The sequence below is a fragment of the Pelecanus crispus genome, chromosome 10 (genome assembly GCF_030463565.1).
Source record: "Pelecanus crispus isolate bPelCri1 chromosome 10, bPelCri1.pri, whole genome shotgun sequence".
NCBI classification, from domain to species: domain Eukaryota; kingdom Metazoa; phylum Chordata; class Aves; order Pelecaniformes; family Pelecanidae; genus Pelecanus; species Pelecanus crispus.
The window spans coordinates 12256558-12283858 of NC_134652.1; the positions used below are offsets into that span (position 1 = coordinate 12256558).

The 27301-nt window shown below is 37.5% G+C and overlaps 1 protein-coding gene across 1 annotated transcript; it reads right to left on the reverse strand.

The window, feature by feature from the left end:
* Nucleotides 1–19: 19 nt before the first annotated feature.
* Nucleotides 20–26930, reverse strand: SMC3 (structural maintenance of chromosomes 3). The gene is made up of 29 exons (XM_075717437.1): nt 26900–26930; nt 23082–23157; nt 21472–21510; nt 20578–20645; nt 20133–20204; nt 19868–19947; nt 19202–19280; nt 17727–17844; nt 16983–17158; nt 16719–16799; nt 16305–16469; nt 15637–15758; nt 14964–15177; nt 13215–13318; nt 12889–12988; nt 12251–12411; nt 10788–10929; nt 9358–9508; nt 8208–8360; nt 5698–5849; nt 5306–5464; nt 4504–4611; nt 4001–4109; nt 3087–3334; nt 2733–2945; nt 1825–2016; nt 1484–1661; nt 804–910; nt 20–486 (listed from the first exon to the last, which is right to left on the reverse strand). The coding sequence occupies exons 1-29, from the start codon at nt 26912–26914 to the stop codon at nt 415–417; spliced, it is 3654 nt and encodes a 1217-aa protein (XP_075573552.1). The 5' UTR covers nt 26915–26930; the 3' UTR covers nt 20–414.
* Nucleotides 26931–27301: the final 371 nt, after the last annotated feature.

The following is a 27301-nucleotide window of genomic DNA, read 5'->3' on the forward strand; positions in this document are numbered from 1 at the left end:
TGTATACAAGTTACAGCGATAAAATCAATTGTTTTAATTGAAGCCATTAAAAAAAACCATGTGAGGCAATATAAATGATAAAATTATACTTAAGAAGGAATAGCTAGCACTTTCTGAAAAGCTTTAAAACAGCAACAGACACTTTACAAAAGATTCGAAGGAGGAGAATAAAACTTCCAAACTACAGGTACTGTATAAAGGTAACATTAACAATTATCTTATAAAATACAGCAACAGAGACAAAATGGATACTCAAGCTCCTTTCAAACTAAGCCTTCTGGGGTCTTGGTTAAAATGTATGTTCAAAAACTATTTTAAACAAGGACTAAATACTTCATATTTTAAATTTACAGGTCCCTGGCATAAACATAGCACTATACACATCTTCCAAACAAGCAGTAAGTACAGTTTCGTTTAACCATGCGTGGTGTCATCTTCTACAAAGTCTTTGGCCATTTCTGCTGTGATCACATCAATATGACTAACCTGGTGGAAAAAAAAGTAGTACATCGTTATTACAGTATCTCCAGCAGAATAAGACAGACTTATTTCTGAAGGCTCCAGGATTCATCAACAGGCCTGTAAACAATTTCCAATTTCCTTTAAAGAACATGACAAGGGACATCTGCAGATATTTAAATTCTTTTTCAGGAAGGAGAGAACTTTTACACAAGACTGTGACATAACTAGAAATCCATCACTGAAATAAGACTGATTCACTTTCAACTCGACTTTCAAGTCCAGTCTCAAATGCACAACTTGATAGGGTTCTCAGTAAACACCGTAACTAAAACATTATTTACCTTGTTTCTGAATTTTACACCATAGAACTTGTCAGCTGACTCAAGCAGTTCAGGCCTAAAAGTTGTTGTAATAAATTGAGCATGTTCAGCTAGTTCCATAATCATATCTAAAAAAGAACACAAGAATTCTTTATTAGTGTGATCTTTTCAATAAAGCAGGACAGGTCGTAATATGAGACAGGCAAAGAGTTTGCTATTCCTTATTCAAAATGAGGTTTTGGTTAATAAAAAAAATGCAACCCACAAATCAAAAAAGGATCCATACCAGTTTTTTTAATACTATCATTAATTCCAGTACCAACTCTGACAAATCCGGCCACTCAGCAAAATCAGAGGGGTATTACACTTCTATGATGAAAAACACAGTAAGCACTTTTCCAACAATGCAATGAACTAAAAGTTCATTTTTAAAAAAAAAAATCAAACTAAACTTCAATACAGGACTATTTACACCACACCAAAGCATAGTAAGGAGACCTTTTAGACACAGTAGACAACACAGAGCTTCTACCTAAAACCAAGTACATGAAACCTTCAGAGGGCAAAGTTAAATTCTAACACACGTTGGGATATTCAAGAATGTGCCTTTATAATTAAAAGCTTTTAACTTAAACGTCAGGGATGAGAAGACAGACTATCACCTTCAACCACAATGAAGAAGAATAAAGGTAGACAGTTACCTGAAACAGCTTTTCTGTGCTGAGCATCCAAGGCTTGGTCGATTTCATCAAACAAGTAAAATGGAGCTGGATCACATTTCTGGATAGCAAATATCAGGGCTAGGGCCACTAAGGATTTCTGTCCACCTGAAAGTTGCTGCATTTCTCTCATTTCACCCTGCTTCCCTGTGAACGATACCTAAGAAAACAATGCAACAGCAAGATGATTTCAAAATATTAAACCACATCACTTGCCATTACAGTAAACAAACAGGACCAATTAAGCATTGCCTTTTAAAAACATAGTTAAAAGGCAACCTAAATAAATATTCAGAAATACTGAAACAAATATTTTTCTTTACCCTTATGCCAACTCCAGTGAACTGGTCTACAGATGGAACACTGCTCTGAGATCCAGATCCCCTTTCACTCTCAGTGCTGCCTTCACCTTCATCCTGGGACTGACTGCCCTCCACATCTCCTTTCTTCATCACTAATGTGGCCTTGCCACCAGGGACTAACTTCTGGAATACTTCACTGAAATTTTTTGACACCTGAAAAAAACAGCCAATACACCAGCTCAATTTTACATAATCAAATCAATTGCAGACAACAGCTGGTTTTACATGATCACACTAAGTATCTGCTTCAAAGCAGAGATCCACATTCATTCTTAAGCACAATCAGAAGTGAGAAACTCACGTTATACAGAGCTTGGTTTAAAAACATTTAAGCCAACTGTTCTCGTAGTATGAGAATTTTCAAAAATTTTTCAAGAAAATAGTAGTATTAAAACATAAAACAGCAGCAAAAGCAAGTACTATTTATTTCAGTAAACTTCAGATGAGAGCTCAGTTAAGCAAATCATCTTTTAAGAGAAAACTTCACACACTTTGTAGTTAAGATCCTTTGTTAACATTATGAAATTACTTTCACCAAATCTGGAGAATGGATTTGGTGCAGTGTTTACTACCAGACATTCCCCAGAAAGGGTCATACATTGTACAAAGAGATTCACCAGAAAGGAAGTATTTAAGAGGTTTAAAGCAAAACTAGAGTTGCAATATAACCAAGATGAGCACCTATTTAAAATGCTAGCCTGTCTCTTTTTCAGTATTTAAAAACCCCACAAACCTCAAGTTACATGATACTGCCTTCTATTATTATAAAATAGACGTACTTAGTATCTGCTTCTTCCCAAATAGCTGCTACATAATGGGACAATTTTATTTCAGCACCACTGCTTTTACAAATGTTGCCATTTTGTTACCTGTTTGAAAGTCAGCTGAATAGCCTCGTACTTCCTGAGCTCAAGGACATTCATCAGCTCCATGATGGATTTGTAGCCCCTGTCCAGTTCTTCTTGTCTTTTTATCAATTTTTCCTTCTGCTCTGAGAAATTCACAAACTGATCTAAAGCTTTTTTATTAACGTGACTGTATTTCTTCAGTTCTGTATTGCACTGCTCCAGTTTGCGGAATAACTGTAAGTGGAAAATATTAATATATCAAAGTGACTTGCAATTCTACCCACATTTGACACTCAAGATGTACATAACACTAATATTTCAGGTCATGAAACATGAAACCAAGCACGCTTATTACCTGCTTTAAACGCTTATTACCTGCTTTAAACTTAAAGTCTGATACTTTTCAAAAGCCTCCTGTGGAAGTGAACCCAACTCTCTGATTTTCTTCATGCATTCCTCTTTCTTCTTGAGGAGCATGCCTTGCCTGTTAGTCATTTTTTCAAGTTCCTTTGTATCATGGTTAATGGCATCCATATGCTCCTTTTCCATGTTCTTCCAGCGTTCCATGCTTTTTTGAAGCTCTTTAATTCCTGCTTCTGTTTTGTCAATAGAATTATCCAGATCTGAGATATTGGGGGAGAGCACAAAACCCAAAGTGGTAAGTCTTACATGCCTGCATAGTATCACTGATTATCCAGTCAAGTATTTATGAAACGAAAAGATAATCTAAAGAAAAAGATCTATTAAGGAATAGGAAGTTAATTGTAAGACAAAAAGCTGAAAATCCCTCTTTTTTCTTCCCCATGAGTATATGGCTTAAAAAACCCAAACTTAACACACATACTAAGGTCATATTGTTAAAGTCTAGAAAGGAAGCAGAAGAAAAGTCGGAGCCATACAGATGCTATTTCCTATTTGACAGCAACTTAGTTTTAGACAGGTTAGACAAAACTCAAGAACAACTATACAAGATCATGCTTGTATGAAGGTTGCTTCAAAAATACTATGCCCTGAAGCTAGAAGTCTGTTATCAGCCACACATACTTATTGGTATTACAGTGTTCAATTGTTAACACTTTTACTTATGTACGACATGCACAAAATCTTGTTTCACATATCTTTTGAAGTTCAAAAAAAAAAAAAAAATCTGTTACACACTATGTAACTACTACAGCATGTTTGAAATTAATGATTACTTCTCATATTATGGTCTATTTCTAAACCAAAATATGGTTGTTTGAACTTTCAAAACCCTCGAGATTTTTCTTTGAAAAAATGATGCTACCAACCATCTGACCGTGCCAGTGTGTCTTTCACTCGTTTGTTGATAGCCTCAAGTTCCGATGTTGTGGCAGTAAGAACTGTGCCACCTTCTGTTTCTCGTAGCTCATTCAGTTCCTATGGGACAAAGTAAATGCCACCAAGCTTCAGCATGGAGGGGAACAAAAGTATAAAGCCAGACAAACAAGTTCTCTTCTGCTACTCTACATATAACTGTATTAAATATTTTAGTGAAGTTTTAGAGGACAGTTAGATTTTAAAACACATCTGCCATTATGATGGCCCTATTTATACACAGACTGTGTGTTTAGAGTAGGATTTCTGTCAAAAATTCACACGCCTAAAATGCTGTGCTGAAGTTTAAGTAAAACATTTAACTTATCTTGGATATAGGGAAGCAAAACACACCACATATAATACAGGGTAATGAATGAGTATTTATCAAATAGTTAAAGCCCTGGAAATAAACCAAAACCAGATTGCAGGAGTACATTTAACAGAAAATCCTTACTTGTTCCACTTGGTCTAAGCGTTTTCTCAGATTCTCATTGAGATATGTTTCAACTCTTGTGATAATGCCTTCTAGTTTAATCCTCTCATTCAAAAGCTGTCTGTTTTCCTGAAAAATAAAACAGTATATTAATTGCCTTAACTGACTCCTAAACAACTATTTTTTCCTTTTTAAAAAAATTAAGACAAAGAAACACTCTTCACACAATTCTGTGTATTAAAATATCACACAACTCTTTGAACTGTTGCTTTAATTTTAATAGGTAGAACAAACAGTAAATATTTTTGCAGCTGTCTGAAGTCAAAGTCAACCATAAAAATCAATAAGTTGCTTAAACTGTATTAGCATCTGAATCCAATTCTTAAACCCAGAGGCTTCAGAAAGAATATTAAGTAGTATTTTTTCAACAGGGGTGTCAGATAAAACCTTACTTTTTGTCTCATCTACCATGTGCTTAAAGGCATTGTTTTATTTTCCCACACTGTGCTTCATTCCTTTCAGGTGACAGCCATTTGTATTTATTGTTGTAAAGTCCAAGAGCAGGAGCAAGGAAACTGTGATGATTCCAACATAAATAACTGTAATTCTCACATAATACAGCTAGTAAAATTCACCCAGCATTTGAGAAAAACATGCAAATACACTTTGCAGAAGAGAAAACTCCAAACATGCCTACCTACTACTGATGAAACACTACTTTAATTACACTATATTCATCGTAAGTGACTTTTCATACAAAAGGACAAAAGTAAGTTTATTGGGAGGAAAGATACCACATTTAATGGCATTTTTATTTCCTTACTTGCTGTAGTTGTCGAATTTCATCATTAAGAGCATCCACACGTTTCTGATCTTCAAGACTGAGCTGAGACAACAAATCAGTCCCCAGTTCTGCTTTTAATGATTCTCTAGTTGACTCCATAGCATGTAAACTTGCCTCCAAGCTCTGCAAACTGCGTTGCTATGGAACAGGTATTAGACAGAATCATTAGACAGAATCATTCCACAAAGTAATCTGTAGATTTATATGAATTTTACTTTTCTGTGTACATAAACATATTTTTGTGACGTTATCTCTAGTCATCTCTTCGTATTTCATATTATGTTAACAGAAAGGAATGCAAGTTTATCAGTATTATTAATGAAACAATTAATATAAAACCAGTAACAGCTCTCAATATCCCCATGCTATACCTTAGGCATAAATGTCTTTTCAGACTGCTGCCTTTTCTCCTTCAGCATTTTCATCTCTGACAAAATACTGTCTCGAGAGGCTTTGAACTTTCTCTGCTGTGTCTCAATTTGCTGCATTTGGTTCATTAGCTGGTCAATCTCATTATTAATCCATACCATGGGCTAAGGAAAACTCTGTCCTTGTTTTGAAAGGCATTTTATACCTACTGGTACCTTTAATTTTTATTCCTTTTGGTATATTCAGCTGCCATCAAAATAAAAAAAAAAAAAACAACCCACAAACAAACAAGAAACCCCACAAAACCAAAATATTCAGTTGTACAGGAGAAATCAAGAACCATCAACAAAAGTAACTTGAGCACTCTTATCAACACCAAGAACAAACAAGGAAAGCTTCATTTAGCTGTTAATTTTACAACATGACACTCAGAAGAACACATGGATACATCGGAACTTGTAAGGAAAACTCAGATCTTAGAAAAATATAGAAGAGCAGATGCCTACATTTAAAAAGAAACATTAGAACAGTACAATTATCCCTTACTCAATTCTGAGGCAAAAAGTGTGATTTGTTCGTGCTAATTTTGATATAATGGCTTAAGTCATGGTGCAGTTTGAAGAGTATTCTGTTTTGATTTATGTTGAATTGCTAACATCATGTTACTCCTACTACAATGTATATTTTAACATGACATCAACTTAAATGCCCTAAAAATTAAATAATTCCCCTAAGCAGAGGTTACAGTAAAACAGTTCACTACATACTTACACATTCTGGGAAAACTGAGTGAGCTACAGAACAGAAAGTTAGCAGAATAGATATTTTACTCTCAAAAGTGACTGAGGTCTGTTTGTGGTATGTTCTAAAAGTTACTGTCAGGCTGCAGTAACAGCTCTTATTACAGTCCGTGATCTACCGCAGCTGAAAGTATGTCATACAGGAATTTCTATCACTTAGATGAGCCTACATCCCCTATAGATCCCTCCTCAAAAAGAAATCCAGGCCTAAAGATTTTGACTTAAATGATAGCAAGAAAGATTTCTTGGTTCCAAAATAGTAGTCCCGGTTAAAAGTCAAGTTATACTGACATGAACGGGTCCAACAGGTAATCGGGGATTTTAACTACAAGCAGCAGGAATTCAAGCTCCCATTCCTAGTCACCAAAAACAGGCTACTTGTATAATACATACCGGGATTAGTGTTAAAATTAGTTTCTGCGCAAACCCTTTTAAACCATATGCCTACATATTTGTAGTTTAAAAAAAGATGTAAGGAAGGAGAAAATGCCACACAGTAAATACTTAATTGTAGATACACAAACTGAGTCCTGCACATTGCTTACATGTAAGAATAAGAAGGGTGAAAAACATTCATTATCACTGGTGCATGTAAAGCCAGTTGGCAAATTCATTCAGTCTATTTAAGTCACATTTAACAGACCATTTCAATATTCTTCCACTGACTTAACAGGACATAGGTACATACTTTTGAAGTTTTGCTAATCAGCTGTGGATCTAAGCATAGGCTTCACTGTTCTGCTTATCTGCTGCCCCAAAAATGTCTCTAATGCACTGCTGCAGGTCAAAAAACAAAGGAGTTCAGTTCAAAAGACAGAGTGACCTAGATAATGGAGAAGAAAATTGTATAAACCTCCCCTGCCCCTGAATTCTACATATTGGATCTCAAAAGGACACTGTAGCATTAAAGAGGTTAGAAGAAAAAGGTGACAGTTACTTGACTTTTCATACAGTCTGAAAAGACCAAGACTGTCAAGCAGCTCAGAGCTTAATTATAATGTAAGGCTCTCCATCTCCTCCCCACAGTGTAAGTGGGCTATGTAACACACCAATTCAGGACACAAGAACTAAAAATATAGCATGAGTAAGAATAGGCAGTGAAGATCAACACAGATAACAAGAATATCTGGTTATAGTAGTTACTACAACAAACTCTAGAAGGAACAGAAAGCCTCAAAGTTTAGGGTTTAACCCCATCTCTAAGCTTTAAAGATAAAGACCAAATTTTAACAGGGACAGATTACTAAAGCTCCTTTTTCCTGAAGCCTACAGTGCCAGCCACTCTCTGAAGCAAACTATTGGACAAGGTGCACTTCGATACTATTTTTCAGTCAAGTTTCCTCAGTATGGAAGTTAACAGCAGTGGTATAGAAACTATTTCTTAACTAGTTGTATTGATCTAAAATTTATTTTTAAAAAAGAATGCAATTCAGGCACAAACAACGGATATGTTTTAAAATCTGTTATTTTGACTGGTTGTACACCAAGTTTTACATGCAGGGTTTTTGTTCGTTTCTGGTTTACCATTGATTTATTCATTACCAAAATCCCTACAGTAACATCCAGAAACAGGTTGCACAAGTACAGTCAAAACAAATGCCACAGCTAATATGTAACATTATGTTAGTCTCCTGGTTTTCATCTGTTATTGTAACCACAAAACAAAAGCTTTGTCATCACACAACCTTTCCCCAAGAACAACAAAAGGATATTTTCAATGTTTCTGCGCAAGTTTTCATTGAGTTTTGCTTCGAGTTCACCAAGTTCTTCTTCTGCCTTTCTAACATCTTTTTGTAATTCAAGCCGAGACTTCCTTGTGTCGTAATAACCTCCAGTCAAAGCACCACGATGGCTGACTTGATCACCTAAGAGCAAAACAGAATGAGACTATAAACTGCACACTACATGCTCTCCATAATGTTCAGAGCAGTTTCTACAATACAACTTAGCAGATTAACAAGAACATTCCAACTAACCTACAGGAATCATGTATATATGTTTACAGTAATTATGGAAATGTTTATTTCTGTATTCAATTTAAAGTGAATTTCCTTTCTCAAGGCCAACAGACTGCTATGAACTCCTTTAAGCATTAGCCTTTTTTTTTATTGTTGTTTTCAATTAACTTCTGAAACCATGTAGCTTGAAGGAAAAATATACCTATATTACGGGGAAAATGCAAATGCCTAGCACTACCATTAAAAAAAAATCTCTCATCTTCTGTGAGGGAGAAAGCAAAAGAGAGACTGAGTAATTAGCAGCATCTGTGGCTTGTGGAGTATGCTGTTACTGATAATCATTTCCTCCTCAGACATCCCTAGGAATTTTTTCAGATTGTCTTTAAGAGACAAAAAGACAAAAAGACAACAATAAGCCTGCAGGGAATCTGCCCTCCAAGAACAGGTAATTAACAAAAGATACAGATTATTTCAGAGAATTTAACACCTAAATGTGTCTGGTACACAGAATTATTCACCTTGCACTTATCAGTAACTAAGGCTGCACATTCACGCCCCAAACACTGGTTTAAGTTTGTGGAAAACACCACAAATGCTTCAGGAAAACAAACGCCTGTTAAATTGGATAAAGCAAATTGGATCAATACAAACCTGATCTGCTTTACAATTCTCAGGATGGAGACACATAGCTACTAACTTTTAAGATCATAAGGGAATTCAATGGCTTGTGAAGAAATTCTGTATTTTTAAGCACTGTATTTAACCAACTGCAACCTTGTACATCTCAGTCAAGTGTACTATTATTTAAAATAATCCCATTTTGACAACACTAACAGATCGTTTAATGAGCCTCACATTCCAGGGATCCCATTTTTACAACAATTTATAAAAGTGCAATATTTACCTTCCAGAGTAATACAATCCATAGTGAAAGCTCTGGCCAGCTGGGTAGACACTTCCATGCTACGACAAATTAGAGTCTTTCCAAAAACATGTTTGAAAGCTTTGTCAAATCTTGGATTGTATCTCAGCTTACTGATCATAGGAATAGCATCCTGAAGTGACAGTGATTTTAATGAGAAGAACATATTGATACAAACATGGCAAGTATATTGCAACTAGTTCATACACAGAATTCAAGACAGCCCTAGAAAAAAGAAGCTACCATCAAGAGTAAAAACAGAATACACTCTAGCCTCATAACAAGAATTTCTAAAATTTTAGTGTATCTCAAATTCACTGAATATTAACACTGGCTTCACAATCAACAAACTTCTAGAATGAAGACTTCTGAAGCTGTGTATATTGTTATTTACATACAGATGTCAAACCCTGAACTCAAAGCACAATATTGTGAATGATACTTTGGAAATAAACAGCTGGCAGTCGGTAGCAGGATGACACACTGACTGCACATTCCCAAGACAAACACATGCACAAACACATTTCCACTCTGTGGAAATCAAGTGCAAGATTTCACAATTGTAGCTTTTGCAATTTTAGCTTTTAACAGCTAGGCTTGAGCCTTAGGTCAACTAAGAGTCTGCCAGGAATCTCATCTGAGTATTAAACTGCTACTGAAACAAGCTGAGTAAGTATCATAAATTGGCAGTAGAGTTTTTTCCTCCAAAAAATTACTCCTTTCTGCAGAGAGCAGGACACAAACATTAACAGTTTTACTACTAAAGCCCTCCCAAAATAGGCACACTAGAAGTCTGATTGTTTCCTGTTTATTTTTTTCCTATGTTTATCTGAAGGGGGGGGGGGGAAATCTATTTTTAAAGAACTTATTCTACCATGATTGTTGTAGGAAGCATTTAACGTTTACACAACTAATTCACTACTAAAATTTCAAAATAAGAGCAGATACTTTCTTGAAATGTATTTCAGAACGACTTTTTAAATGGTTGTCACTGAAGGTTTGTTTATGCCTTTTACAATATAAAAACTCAACTTGTTTCAAGTAACTATGAGAAATTGTGCATGGCTGTAACATGTAACACAGCTCTACAGTTTCTGTCCAGGGCAGCATTTCAGCTTAAAGAATTATAATTGAGTAATTCAGGCAATTATCAGGTTACAATAAAGTTGTTGTTCTTTTTAGTATCACCTATTCACTTGTAAGGTGAAGTTAAACTTTAAAGAGCAAATACCTGGTAGGAAAGTATTTTCCTATAACAGAGTTTATGTTGAGAAGCATACATTAAAAGTAATATTTAATTGCAGACATTCAACAGCAAAGCAAGTGGCAGGCAATAAGCAATATACATAATTCAAAATATGAGGCTTTGTAATTATGAAGTAGAGGAAGGTTCAAAAGGAACTCTAACTCACATTAGTCTCAGGATAAGCAGTATCTCTAACATCCAGCTTGTTCAGAGGGAGGAAAGTAACTTCCCCAGGAAGGTTCATTTTGTTAAATTCCATTAGGATCTTTGTACTGACCTCATCAGAATCCACAATGTGATAGAACAACCTAATTAACAAGTCCAACAAAGAAGCAAAACTTTACTGTGCTAAAAGCACCAACATATTTGTACGGGAACAGTAAGCATGCAGATATCATTAAATAACATATTAAAGCTGCGTTGCATTTTCTCTTCAAGTCTGTGCCCCAGAATAAGCAAGCGGATACACTCTATTCACTTCCGTTAAAATGGGATCAGCCAAGAATTTTATATTCCACCCTCCAGTCACAAGAGCAGCTCAGTATGTGCACAGTGCCATTGTGTACACAGCCTTTTTTGGTTCAACTGCAAACCTCTGCCCTCCACACCATTTCAGTTTTCATTACAGTTTGCATCTGAAGCCTCTGTACGCAATCAACAGAAACAGAGACCACATCTGTCTCCCTGTGCATGATTAGGACTAGCATCAGCGGGATTTAAATAAATGATCTTTCTTTTGCAAGTTGGAACTGCGGTTTGCTAGTTACTGCTTTTTCCAAGCTATGGGGCACAACAGGATTCAAAGAGAACTGTACTTTGAAGAGACATCCTTGTTCACACAGACACGGATGTTTCAGATGAGGGACTGCATTTCAAATTGTGGTAGCACCAACATTTCTACATGATAGTTACCAAGATCATGTCACCTCTGTCCTCTTTCCTGCCCTTACGCCACTATCTACATTTCATTAGACCAAGAATTTGTATGACTACTCATGAATTGGAATAGGGGACTGATCACACAAAAAGACAATTTTAAGTAATTTGAAGTGTCAGGTGCTGCAGGAATTGGTGGATCACCCAACAGGCACTTACTTCTAGAACACACATTACACACAGACTCATTAACACTCAACATCTTTTCAGATAGCTTTTAAATAGCAGTTTTTGACAGTTCACAGACCATCTTCACCCATGAGATTTTTCTAGTGTAAGTGAAATAATTCTTATTGATTGTTACCATTGAAACATCAGCATTGCTTATTGCAGAACTGTCCACACTAGAAGATGCCATCCACTTTGTTCAATATAGCTCAGCCTTACCACCAATCCTTCTGGTAAGTGTCAGAAGTGTGTCGGGGGCCTTTTCCGGGGGTCTTTGTGTGGTTTTGTTTTAGGGTTTTTTGGACAAGATCAAGAACAGCTAAGATTAATTTTTAAATAGGCAGAATTCTTCTTAGTTCCTTCTCAAAGGAGTAGCAGTTTGATCATGCTATATAGAAGGCACTTTGACAAAAAAAGGACAAGTTCTCAAGTTCAAAAGAATAAAACTTTCAGTAGCAACTGGCAACAACAGCTAAATTGTAACACTGCAGCTGCTTTAAGTAACACTAAAGAGCATGTAATTACCTGTTCCCTGCCGTAACTTCAACACAGGTGTAGAAAGCTGGTTCACATTCAAAGTTATTCATCACAATGCCATGATAGCCATTTAGAACGTGCTGGTTTATGCCTTTTCGACGGAAGTGCTCCAAAACTTTGTTTATGCTGTCTATGCCATTCAAAATGGCCTGTTAAAATACAACTCGTTATTGAGTTATTACATATTAGTTGCAATTAAAAGATGTAGGAGTAATATCCATTTTACCTGTAGCTTTGTGAAAGTCATAACCTTCTCTTTTGCCAAGTTTCTGCTAACCTACAGCTCTAACAGAAGATACCTAAATTTGAGTCCCCCACTTTTCAGAGGTTGTTTTTTTGTTCTTTTTAAAAGCAAAATGGTATCAAAAGACATTTTAGAAGTATTCAATTTCTACTTGGTCTCCTTACTTCTCAATTACTTGGAAATTAGTTTTGTAAACTCAAAGTAATTCTAAAGCTATAAATATTTGAAAAATTCAGCTTACAAATAATTTGTCCATCTTAATTATGACAGCAAGACAATAACAGAAAGAAATAACTGTCATACCTTTCAGATATGACTATGACTTGTCCTTTAAGAATAAGAAAGGCTTCCACAAGGAATTCTCAAATACAAATTACCTTACCTTTCCTGTTGCTGCTCTGAGAAGCTGCTGTTTCTTTTCTAAATCCTCCCGCTTTGCAGCGAGAGCTTGTTGTTCTGCATTCTCTTCTCTCCACAGATAACTACAGAACAAAAATAATTAAAATATTTTAAGTGTGAATGAAGTCTGAAGATTTTTTTTTTTTAATTATTATTCTCAAAGGCTGCTAATTTAATGGGAAGCCGAAGTGCAGGAGTTCATACATGGCTATATTCAAAAAAACATACCTACATGCCATGTTAACAACTACACAGTTGGGGGTCCTTCACATTAAGTGAGACTCAGACATATTTCAATTAATTACTAACTTTCTTTCGCTCTGTAGTTCATCCTTTTTATTTTTCACTTCATAGTATTTTCTGTCCAGTTCTTCAACACGGGCCTTCACTTCATTAAGATCTTGGTCCAGTTTCTAACACAAAGAAAAGTACAGTATGAACCTACAGCTCTTTATGTTCAAAAAATCTTTCTTTTATTCAATACTAAATTACTACTTAAAATTCAGAAACAATTGCTACAAATGTTTCAACCAATTTACAACAAACTGCAAAAGCACTAAGAGTACATCTTTGTAAGGGAGCAGTAACAAGGTGAAGTTATCAAGTAGACTGCAAGGCAGGCACGGAGTTGAACTGTGCATCTGGGTATTACAGTGAAATGGCTCACTAAGTCACAGTAAGAAACTGAATCAAAAGAGTAACTATCATACACATAACTCTGTAATCATGCTCTGAAATAACATTTGTTATCAGAACATACATACCAGTCCTGTGTACCACACCATACTGCTATCAGTCAAAAATCTTAGCCTGCTCTCCAGCAGGACTAGTACTTTACCCCAGCTGCTGTCAACAGTGTGCTGTTTAAGCCAATACACAGACATCCTCCCCTTGCTCATTTAACATTTGCCATTTTCAGATCAGCTCAGGGCTAGCACTCTCATAATGTCTTCAGTTATCTGTGAACAGAACTGTGTTCTCGAAACACAGCCAAGTTTTTCCAACTTAACTTTGCAAGCTCTCCATCATGTTCACCCAAGACACCTCCCCTTTGAACAACAAAAAGCTATACAACTGTTAGCCGAAGCGTAAGCTGACCTTCCTTAAGGAGAAAAAGAAAACGAAGACATGTTTATAAAAGGAATCAAAGGCCACCTCAAATTCAACCTTTTCAATTCTATAGAATTCCTATTGAGCAGTACAATACACTCACAGTCAGTGGCAAAGGCCGTTTCTTTCATTCACCAACTCAGAATCATTACTTTGCTAATGGGGGCCCCATCCAAACAGCATTTTAGTAGACCACCATTGTCTTTGTACAACAGCATTCCTAGATTTTGTCAGACTGATCCTCAATTTCGGCACATATATTACACAAAGACCAAGAAACACTATCAGCATACACAGGGTAGCAGCATTGGCACTGGATGCCCTCCCACCGTAAGTGCAGGGATTTTCACTCCTGTAGCTCCTAGCAGGAGTGATATTTTTGGATTGTACTGCTGTACTTTGCAGTGTAAAAGCTGTTTCTGAATGGAAATTAAAATCTTAAAGTTATGCAGATGATACTAAGACAGATTAATCTTCTAATGCGGATAGGGACACAACTTCTAACCAGCTGCAATCCTGGTGCAAAGGTGCAGTGCTTGCAGCACAGCTTAAAGGATCCTCTGTTTAGGGAAAATAAGAGTGAAAACAACCAACCTAGGCCTCTATAAAAACATAACAAATTGTTACCTATATGAAATCGCCACGTTCAACATAGAGAAGAGCAAGGCAGATCTAAGTCTCTTCCTGAAAACTCAGGCCAAACACTTCAGGGAAAGTACCAGAAAATCAGCATATAGAGTGAAGGAAGTTAGATGCAGTGCTAAAGGGAGTTTAGAGTTTATCTGCAGAGTTTATTATGTTTTCAGTAATACATTTTTAAAAGACCACACCCAACCAGAAAGTCTTATCTTCCTTATAAATAGGCACTAAAGTCCAATTGTTCAAGATTAGATCAAGTGTTTAACCATTCTCTCAAAAATACTGAGAAGTAATAAGCTGAAAACTTACACTGTACTGTTCCAAATTTTTCTCCTTGTTTGCTTCTGTATCCTCTAAATCCTTGTGTATAGCTGCAATCTGCCGCTTCTTGTCATTGATGGCTTGATCTAAAGACTTCAGTTCTTTCTTTATCCACTTATCCCTTTCTTCTTTGGAAGTAAATTGGCTTCCTCGACCTTGTTTTGCATAAAGATCTGTTCTTTCCTGCGTAGCCTGTGCAAGTCTATTTTGAGAAGGGAAAGACATACTGTATTATAAAGAAATCTTGAATTTATTAAGAGCAAGCATTAAACATTCTTATAGTAATTCTTAAAGAGTGTCAAACCAGGCTCTAAAATTTAAGCACCAAATCAGTAACAAAAAGAAAAGGATGTTATAAACTGTAAAATCAGCCAGAAGATTTCACAAAACAAAAAGGTCAGTAACAGCCCACAAAAGTGGTGAAATTAATTTTTAAGCTTAACCAAATACTGTTCCCCCCAACAATAAAGGAGGCTTTTTACCGACCATCTGTAAGTACATATAGCTACCCCATTCTCAAGCAACAAGTACAACTCAGAGTTAATTGCACATATGGATAGTATTGATAGTATCTTGTTTTGGTCAGTGGTGGGTTTTTTTTGGGTTTGTTTTTTTTTTTTTTTTAAAATACTTTGACTCCCCATTGTAGAATGCCACAGACCTAGCAATTCCCCTTTCTTCTTTTTCTTTTACACTGTTGAATTTCGGCTCCGTTTCTGCTAATTCTTTCTGCTTCTCCTCAATTTTCTCAAGAAGCTTTTGCCTCTCTTTTAACAGTCTTTTCTGAAAGTCAAACAAAGCAGTATTTAAAGTTAGGTAATAGCAGGAATTGTATTATTAGATAAATACACACTTCTAAAGAAAAATTTAACTGTAAGATTGCAAGACACCATTGCTCATCTGATACTATGCTGTTTCCCCACTTAACAGAAGTGAATTCAGTTCCAATCAGGACACAAGGAGGGATGAAATGAAGCATTCTCAAGCAGCTAATCTATGCAAGCAAGGAAGGTCTGTATGGGCCAACCAACCAAGTTCAAATTAGTGCCACAAACAAAACCCTCCTTCCCAATACTTGCAGCAATTAATATCAAGAGAATTACAGGTGCTTTATTTATCATCCTTCATGTTGCAAAATCAAGGACCATAACACAGGCATCTATGTATACATGCCTTAGAAGCACACGAAAGATATCACAAAAAACTAAGATACCTGTCTGGCAAACCTCAGAAAATAATGAAAGGCCACAGTCTAAAAAACAAACCTTCAATGTACAAGTATACTGCCTTGTGCCAATGACATTTGAAGACTTCACCACTGTTACATACCCTTTGTTCACTGTTGCCAGCTAATTCATCCTGCAGGTCTTTAGCCTTCAGCTCTAACTTAGTCCTCTGTTTAATCTGTTCCTGTCTTTCAGCACTAAGTTGTTCCTTCTCTTCTTTCATTGCCGAAATCTTTGTCTTCAGTTCTCGAACTTGCCGTTCTATTTCCTATGCAAATTTAAGTATGTAGTATCTTAAAACACTGCATGCACATTTCAGTATCAAAACTCACAAGATCTTTATTATACAGATCAAGATACACTAAAAGTGTGAAAAACTTCTCCTATTTCCAAACAGGACGAAAGCATAAAATAGAATTTAACCCCATTTTGGAAAGCGCCGTCCCACACCCCCCACGAAAAACAAACCACAAAGCAGCACACACCCCTGGAGAGCCCTTGTTAAAAGTATCTTTACCTCCATTTTATCTCTAGCATCTTGCTGTGCATCTCTCAGCTGCCTGGATTTCTCTCCACTTGTCTCTCGTTTGGCAGAAAGCTGTATGGAAATATCACCAATAGCTTAAGTAGCAAGATTCTGTTTTAGTAGTAGTTCCAAAAAGAAAATAGTTTGTTAAATTAGTGAAGAACATTGACAGGATTCTATCAAGGAACACAAGGAGATGTTGGCAAAAAGCAAATCAATAGCTCGTTATATTTTGTATTAGCCAAGATATTTTACCTCATCAAGCTTAGCTCGCGTTTCATTAAGCTCCTGATTATAAATGGTGTATTCTAATGCTCTCCTCATTTTGTCCCATTTCTGGTACTGAGCCAGCTCTTCTTTCTCCTCTTCTAGGGTATGCAGTCGCTCTTCAATGTATTTTAACAACTCATTGATCTTCTCTCGCTTGCCCTCTTTAGAAAAGATAGCAAGACTGAAGTTCAGTTAAACACTGTAATACATTCCCACACTTTTAAAGCTACTGAATCTCCTCCAGTGATTAACTATTTGTCAACAGTTATAAAATGGGAAAAGGAGAACCCATGTCCAGAAGTTCCCCAAAAAAACATCCTAGCAGCAGAACTGTTGATACTAGTTACGTAAGGCAACACAAGCATGTACTCTATTGGCTCACACACTGAAAATAATTATAGACTATACTACGTAAACTTTAATGTTTGCATAGCAGTAGGTATCCTGATTTTTCGATCACTTCCAGCTGACACCACTTGTGTTTTGAACAGTACAAATATCCCTATTAGCCTAGCTAAAAAGTTTTATTACTAAAAGCACACATGAAGTCACTTACTAAACCTTCTGAGATATTTAAAATTCAAGGAGGAAACATGACATGCTCTGTATCGTTTAACACACTGCAAATAAATATCTATCTAGCAATTAGCTTTACTGAAAAAGCCACAAACTTTTAAAGCTAACAGAATTACTGTGGCACAAAACATTTATTTCTTGAACTATTTTTACCTGTTTCTTTCATTAGCGAAATACTCTCTTCTTTACGTTCATCGTACACTCTGGTACCAGCTACTTCTCTTAGTAACTTCAGCCTTTGAGAGTCAGGAGCTGTGGCCATCTGGTTGATCTGAAAATTCAAGATCTGTGATTTCAATAGCCTGCTCTGGATGTATGGCTAACCACAACAGATCAAAGATTGCAGTTTTTCTGCTGTGCCTGCTTGCCTGGGGTTTTGGCAGGAAGATTCAGATACCTAGTATATACCATACTGCTTTCCTTTTGAGACAATTACTTTAAGATGGCAAGTATTCTGCTTGTAATGAATTTTGTTGGTTTTCAAATGCTACCAGTTACTGCTAAAACTCAAGATACTAGTATTACGCAAACTGAAGAAATCATTACCCACTCAAAATTATGTTTAGAGAAACTCAAGCTTGGGCTTTTAACTGCTGGTGCTAAACCAAGTAGTTTAAATGCCTCCATAAAACCACACCAAAACATAGGGGTTATAAATCTTAGAATAATTAAGGTCATGAAACACTCATTAATCCAACATCAAATCAGTCATACAATTAAACCTGATGAAAAACTCACTTTCCTTCAAGAGAATTTCAGTGGTTGCATCCTTTTATAAGAAGGTAACTGTTTCTAATTTGTATTATATTAAAACCAGTATGTGTATTTTGGCTGTAAGAGTCATGTGCACTAATCCCCACTACAAAACACAAGTGACTTTCCAGCTGAAGTTGCTTCTTCCAAATACACATGTTCAGCTGTATAGGAAAATTTATCCTGATAAACATTTGAGAGACTGTACTGCTGGGTCAGCATTTCTGCCATCAAGTACTCCTCAAGTCTCCTGCACTCCCCTTTTAAGTATGCCTTTCAGTAATCTTTTGGAGCTGACACTTTATCAGTGTCTCCATGGTGACATGTGAGCCATTACAAGTAATCTCTCTTTTGTCTCCAGATCTGGGTGTCCTTTGAAAGCTTGGGTAAGCGTGCTTAGGCCTTGAAGACCAGTTAATACAGGCCATGCTGTGAGCCCTTTCCCCTTTCCCAGCTGTGTGTTCACTTTTGGTGCTTCCATACATTTCCATTCATCCTCCATCGACAGTATTTTTAGCCTCTTAAAATTCTCTACAATTACTTTACTGCCTCATCTTAAGGCCCAGAAATCTATGAATTTACACTGAAATAGTCATAGGAATTAAGTTTGCTTTGTATTTAAGTATACAGAAAAGCATGTGATTACAAAGATTACCATGAAAAAAATTTCTCTAAATATCAACATTACAGACATTATAACTTTTTTCCTATACTAAAACAGTAATATTTGCAAAAGCAGCATCTACAAGAAGTGCTTCAAACTAAAATGGATTTAGGTTTTGGTTTACTTCTGCAATAATTGAACTAAGTATGGCATCTAGGAAACATGATACTCTTGATAGCAATTTCTTCCACTTTGTGAAAAAGAATCTTACCTTTCCTTGTTTGACAATATAGTAGGGATTACTGCGAGAAAATCCAGCACTTTCAAGAAGATTCATTACATCATTCTTCCTGAAATGTTATTGTGAATCTATTAAAAACACTAACAGTAACCGCGACAGCTGTAAAAATTCAGTAAAGTATCACAACTGTATATGTATATCACATACTATAATCAGTGCGTGCAATGCATGCTCTGTTTGAAGAAGCTTCTTTATTTGATAATAGCTCATTCTAAAACGAAATGAGAGAACAAAAATGGAAAGTACCTAAAATACTATAGCATTGGAAATAGATTGAGAGAAGCACCTTGAAGCAGAGGAGGCAAATACAGGTAAAGATATCACAAGGAAGGATATGAAACAACCTAAAGTCTGGTAACTTTTATTTTAAAAAGCCCTGAAAGAAATATTATATTATCAGTTAAACATCACGTTAGTGAATGGATTAAACCATAAATTCAAAGTCTGCTGTCTACTGCACAAGGACTGATGTCCTTGCCGTCAAAATACCGGTACTCAGTATTACACAACTAAATTAGTATTGCTCATGGAACTCATGAGAATTAATTTATTTCAGGCTAGAGATGCAAGTGTTTGCTGTGACTAGAGAATTTTACAGAAATACTACTAGTCTCATTCAGGAAAAGAAGTACCTACGTCACCATTTTCTTGTCTAAGAAATATTGGTCCTTCTTGGCTCCAATGACTCTGCGAAGCGAGACTTCCTCTTTATCAATCTTAAGAAAACAAAACCCAGTAAATTTAACTGCTTGCAGTAGGTATGTATAAGTAGTCCAGAATGTTTATGGCACTTTTTACCAGAACTGACTCAAAAGCAGTTACCGTACTGAAGACTTCTATAATACTGAGATACTAGAGTCTGAAGTGATCACCTATTTCTGAAGTAGTGTATTCAACTTACCGGTAACCTGTTGTCCGAATTGTCAAAAATAATTTCCACAAATGCTGAAATAACACGAGGACCTGTACCTTCCTAAGAAAGGAGATATTTTGGTTAGATAATTCCCACCTCAGAAGGATTTTGAGCTCATTCATCTCCCCTCTTCCCTGACAATCCCACTTCCCCTTTCCTTCCAAGGATTTGAGAGTCAAGAGCATCTATGTAAGATCCAGTACGTATCTTTTTTTTTTACTTCTGAAGATCTTGGATACACTTTCACCGATGTGCATTATCAGCACAGTGTATTACTTTGTAATAAATTCCCTTTCTCCAAAAGGAAACAATGTTTAAGGATACTTCCAAAATAACTGGCTTAAAATATCCACAGCCCAGCAATTTACCATTTTTGTAGCAACATTCAAATGCATTAGCTTACTCTTTAGCCTTGTTATACACTTTCACTTACATGCAACAAAGCCAGTCTCTGCTCTGGGCGAAGATGACTAAACTCATCACTGAGGACAAACTGAATTGCTGTAATAAAATAGTAAAGAAACAGAAGATTTATTCTTTGCTTTAGGGAGATATGCAGCAGTTTCTTTAACTCAAAACATACTGGTTTACTGTTGTATAGTACAGTCATGTCGCTGCTAATATCTTACAATGTATCTTCATTAAAAACCTTAATTTGCTGGATCTTTATCGCTCAGCCTGCTGTACACTAGAATTTCTCTGAAGAAGTCTCATTGCCACCACCTTACTAGTTCACTGCATAAGCATCAACAATGCTGCACAAGTAGGCATTCATGAGCTTTCCTCTACAAACACACAGCACTCATGCTGGGATAAAAATACCACTAAAATACTTAACGCTTGGCAGTTTATAAAGACTACCATCACAGAGGCCACTAACACCTTTGACTAGCATCTTTGCTCCTCCACTGATGCCCCCACCCCACAAAATCCCCTTCATAACATTACATTAAAAGGTTGTGTAAACTGTGCCATACTGCTATGGAATCAGCTTAGAATTTAGCCACCAAGAATGTCTAAAATAACTGCAAATATTGCAATCAGTTTTCAAAGTGGGTGACTTTCAGAATCAGTTTCCTCCTGTAAATACTTTTTTGCCATTTAAAAAAATCTTAGAAGGCCCTTAGTAAGAGAAGCCAAATACCAGGGAAAAAACTGAAGGTAAGTATTAAACAAGTGCATCGAGATCTGCCTTTCGTCATTGTCAAGTAATGATCTGCTGCTCCTTGCTCAGGAAGAACATTTGGTAAACCGACTTCTGGCAAAACCAAAGAAACCTGGTATCATCAGCATCCCCATGCTATTATATTAAGAAATCCATGCTTACCATAAAAAAAGTTGCTTTTTCCAGATCCATTTCTTCCCACTGAAAATTAAAACACAAAGTATAACATCAAATTGACATGAGTTAACATTGCAATGTACATTAAATTTTGCATATAAATATTCAAGAACAGAACCCAAATATAACACAGCCAAACAAAATCTCAAGGGAGAGAGGCAAACTTAATAAGTGGATCACCTGGTCATTGTCTGAGAACAAGAGAACAATCAAACACATTACAATGACTTACGAACTCCCAACGCTATTCCACAATGAAAATAAAGAGTTAAACCAATCCTATTTATTCCTGTCCTTTTCTTTTTAATACTGATCTCCTGGTGGGATAAAACCAGTAGACCTAAATCCAACTCTTCTGGTCCCAGCACCAGTTTTTTATATTTAACCAAAGGAAATCACTTGCTTGTACATTCAGGTTGATTGTATGAACTTAAGGTAGAGTATGAACCTCTTAATACTCCACTTGCTAATTCAGCAATGTTTTGTTTTAAAAAGACTGGAAGAAGTACTATTGCTATTTGAAAAATAAAGGTGTAAGAACACTGCACTACACTAACATACAGTAATCTCAGTGTTCATTCTGATGTGTTTCAGCAAGGCTTATCTTTGCGATCAGCACCTACTGTATTAATTTGAAAATTGCTTGCCTTCCAGCAGCAATGAGCATCCCAGCCTTTTCATCCCTTCCTGCCTACATGCCCTCCAGATTCACCTCATCCCCAAAACTACCCGGGATTGCTATGAGGCCTTTAAAAAGGCAAAAAATAGTGAAGCCAGACTTTTTTTTTTTCCTTTTAAAAACACTAATATCTAGATAAAGTTTTAGCTCCTGCTGAAGTAACATTACATACTAGGACATGCTATTCAAGTCATATGCTTGTTTTTTGCAGTTGCAGAGTAAATCCTGGCTAATAAGTTTCTATGTCCAAAATTGACTTGTTTTCTGTTGGGTCAGCAGTCTCAAAATTGCTGCACAATCACTAAAAATCAATGCAAATGAAAAGGAAGGACCAGGCGTCCATGGCAAAAATAGGAAGAGGCAAGAGAATGGTGGTCAACAACATGCTGTTAGATTAGGTGTTATTTATAAAACTACACTTTGACACTTATATTATACTTTTTGATAGTCCACATTCCAGAAATTCATTCCTCCAAAGCTGGAAGAAAGGATTGTCTTCTCTACGGTGTATCAAAAATGACCATACTTGCATTAAAAAAAAAAACCAAACAAACCACACAAAAAAACCCACCCATATAAATACAAATTGTCTGCTGCTGTTCCTGCAAGCACATCCTTTAAAGGGGGTCTGGCTGATATGGAGATCTGCACATACAAAGGAGTTCATAGACCTCACTCAACTTCTGAAGACTCAGGCATACTATTGTCACAGTAAAATTGAATGCTAGCATTACTTTGCTGTAAGTGGAATATGCCTTGTGACATGTTACAGACAACTGTAAAGAAGTTTCTTAAACAGAAAATAGTCATCAAATGTAGGCAGAATATTAAAAACTACAAAGGACTTTAATGTGAAAATCATCTGAAATAACAGGGCAACACTAGTTAGTGTTAAAAGACAAGTATCAGAACTTACCGATAACATTGTGTTTTGAGCTGAATGGGTCCACAATGGTTTGGTCCCTGTAGCTTCGAAAGCCCTGAATGATTACCTAAGGAGAAGAGTAATTTTAACAAAGTTCACTCTGTTCTTGAGCAGTTTTTGAACTATAAGATTTTACAGAATATTTAAATCAGTTACAATATACCTCATTTCACCCACCCTTCCCACACACACTTCAAACCTTCCAGCTTAAGATCAGCAACTTACATCATAAAACTTGCCCCTCACCTAAGCATCACTTCAGGGACAGATTTTTCTCCCCACATCACAAGAGATGCCGGTACTTATCTAGGCCAAAGCACAGTGAACAAGACAGTTCCGAGTGTCTTTTTGTAACAAACTACACAAAAAAACCCTATTTGCATCAAATATTACAAACAGGAAGGAGAACCCCAATATAACAAGCACTTATGCTAGTAGTGCCAGATTTGTATTTAATTTTTATAATGCAATCCACATATAGCATAAGAATTCTATTTGCAAATTCTCCAATTAGAGCAATTGCAGACTGCAAAAACTATACCAGACCCTACCTATTTTACATGCAATACAGTCTCTTGTTTTACTGTGCAAGCTAAAGGGAAAAGTAAAAAAGCTATGTTGGTACTAGTGAATACGCTTCCTAAATGGACAAATACCAACCTATACAACTAACTTCAGGAGCCACACAGCAGAGTCATCTGGAAACAACATGTCAAATTTCAACTATTCCATTTCAGCAGTGGTTTGAGATTTGCCAGGCCAAGTTACACACAAAGTACAGAGTGACAATATCCCAGTCCTTCAGTGGTTCTGCACAGCAGCGAAATTGATCCAACTTCCAGAATGCACATTCCAGCATTAATCAACCTTTTCCAAACGCTAAAGCTGTGCTGAAAAACTATACAGCAGCTTTGCTCTGCTCAGCAAGACATCAGAAAGACAACAGCCAACTGAAAAGTTTTGATGCTTGCAGATCTTTCAGCAAGAACGCTCACTATTTAATCGTTATGTCCTTCGCCCAGCTCTTCCCCAGCAGAAGCAAGATACTGTTAAAATAATGCCAATGTTTCACCATGATAGCTATCACAAACTAAGAATTACTTGTTAGGAAGACAGCAAAACGTCTTACAAGATATTTATCAATATTATTACTGCTGAAGTTTAGAATGTGAAATTATTTAGACTTTGTTTGTAAGGTCTATGGCCCCATTACCATCTTCTATTTTTCTGAACATGTCATCCCTTCTCTCACATCTTCAAGTATTAAAATAGCCCATGTTCCAGAAGATGAGCATAATATTTGACATCCAAGAAGCACACACAAGACTTCAGCAAAAAGCCTAGAAACAGTACTGTAAACACTAAAGCAAGCCTTTTCCCCCTACTACAAAAGCCTACATTAACTGTACACCTGAGCAACTCAAGAAACAATTACCTTCAGAACCACATTCGTATTCTGTAATATTCTGGTAGCATGCTATACAAACAGTGGGGAAAAAATCCTGTCCGTAAGATTTACTAGACAAAAGACTGGGAGAAGAAAGTGCCCTGACTTACTCATGTCAAGTTCGGTCTTAAGTCTTTCTCTCACTATGTGACAGCCCATTATCAAGGATTATCACAGAAAACTCCTCTTACCACCTGTAATTAAGGATTTCAGAACATAATGAACCAAACTACAGAAAGCAAGTTTAAGACAATGTATTAACTGAAGACTACCCAGTCACTGTGGCTGTGAACACAGACCCCCACCTCCCCTAAAAAAAAAAGCCCGCCTCATCTGCCAGATAGAGACTTTCACAGTGATAGCAAGCTCTGCCTCAGTAACAGTGGCTTTCAAAGGAAAAACAGGCACAGCAAATCTTGCTCAGGTGTTGCCACCAACTCTAGGCCGCAGCAACTACATTCACTCATTCTGATTTTGAAAAAATAAATAAAAATTAAAAACAAACGAAAAAATATTTGGCAAACAATGCTGCTTCCAAATTCACCAGATTTCAAGAAAAAAATTGGTCTCTAGTACTTTTACAATTTACCTATAATATTCTAAAAACATACAGATCAGAATAATCTACTTTATTCTCATAAGAATCTGAAGGCCTCTACAAAAAGGTAAAAACAGCTAAACATTATTTCTTGCATATTACTATAGAAGCACAAACTTTTACCACCCACATACTCAAGCACCACAAGAGTATGACACAGGCAGACTCTGAACACCATTTTCCCCCACTCTCAAAGTTTTTTCCTAGATTGCTTCTCACTTCATCCATCTGACATATTCTGAAACATCATAACTTCTTTATCGCTTTGTACAGCCTCGGATTAAGACCTACACAATTTTAATCTTCAAACTCCTGGAATGATTTCTGGGAAGCAACAAAATAAGGGACATTAGTGGAACCAAATTCACCCTCATCCATTTTATTCTCATGTTCACACCTTGTTATGCTCTCTTCTATAGCTTCTAGAACATAACTGGTTATTGATCACCTAAATTTCTTTTTTTTTCCCAGATGAAATTCATTTCCCCTGTTATAACTTAATTTGGACTTCTTACTCGGGTTCTACATATGTTCACTATTCTTTACTTTTGTGCAATTCTAATCTGGCGAACAAGAATTCTTATTCAAAGACTTTAAAGCACGGTGTGCACCTGCAATGATAGACTGATTTACTAAAACACGATCAAAAGGCATTTGAAACACTCCCTAGTCAGCCAAACAGTTGATGAAAACCTGATTTCTATGTAGAAAATGCATTTTCAAACATGATATTCTTCTTAATAAAGATACCCATAGGGTGTTAGAAAGCTAGGTACATTTTTGAGTCCACTGAGAAATGAGAATCCTAGTAGGCTTCGTATGAACGTGCATAGGCAGTGGTACGAAAACACCCATAAAAATTCAACCACACTGTGCAAAACACTACGCAATACGACTGCAGAGATATACTACAGAAGTAACAATGATCGCCTCAATCTTAAAAACTGTTTGGAAAAGGTCCATACAGACCTATCTTTTTAACTGATCGTTAGCCGTAGACTGCTTGTCAAGGATGAAGTACAATAGGTTAAATGGTCCGTGCCCAGGGGCCTAAGGTATCACCTCAATACAAACAGTAACTGTTATTTCTCCCGGGGGAAGGGGCAGACAGAACCAGCTTGAATTGAAACCCCAAATAGAGTCACATCTCGCCACTGAAACCACATGCAGATTTTAAAAAAAAAAAAAAAAAAAAAAAGTAAAAGAGAACCCACAACTTTAAACAGCTGAAAGACGCCGCCTCACAGCTGAGGAGAGCCCCTTGTTTGTGTACGAGCCCCGCGTGGGTACGAGACTCCCGGCCTTGGGTCGGCCGTCGCCTGGAGGGCCGGGACACCACGGCTGCCCCGTCCAAAGGGTCCCCACAGAACCCGCGAACAAGCCCCGGGTCCAAGAGGGCCTCCCTCCCCCCAAAGCCACTTCACACCTGCAATGAATGAAACCAGCCACGGGAACCGGGGGAGGAAAGGCACCCGCCAGCCTACACGGCGGACTTGCTCCGTGGCTGGGCCGGGGACGCCCCCCGCTCGGCAAGGGCCGCGGTGTGCCCCCCGGGACAGCGGCGAACCAAGCAAAGGCCTTCCGACCCGCCACCAGCCAGCGGGCCTCTTGCTGCGGGCCGGGGCCTGGCCCTGCCGCTCGCCCGGAGGCTGAAGACCCCCCCAGCGCCCAGGCAGGGCAGGGCAGAGCAGGCCAGCCCAAACCGACCCTGCCAGGCCCAGGCCGCACGGCACAAGGCGGGCGGCTTGGACCCCACCGGCTTACCTGCTTGATGTACATGTCTGCGAGGAATGGAGGAGGCGCCCGCCCCGGTGCTCAGCCCGCCCTCACCGTCTCTTCCCAGCACGAGTGCTCGGCGCGACCCCCGGGTCTCCGCCACCGCCTCCTCCCGCCCCTTCAGCCACCCCAGCAGAGCGCCCCGCTCACCCCTCACGCAAACAAAATGGCGGCGGAGCCTCCCCCATCCCGACCCGGCGCGAACCATTCAGCACCGGGTAGAGGGGGAGGTGCAGAGCAGAGAACGTGCCCCTGCTCCGCCGGAGAAGGGACACCGCAAGGGACGTAGGGATTCCCCTTTCTTTCAGCTTCTCAAGGGCCTCACTGGCCTTTCTGAAGGTGCTCCGGAGCGGAGAAGGCGGGTGACGCTGCCTCCCCTCGCTGTAGGGG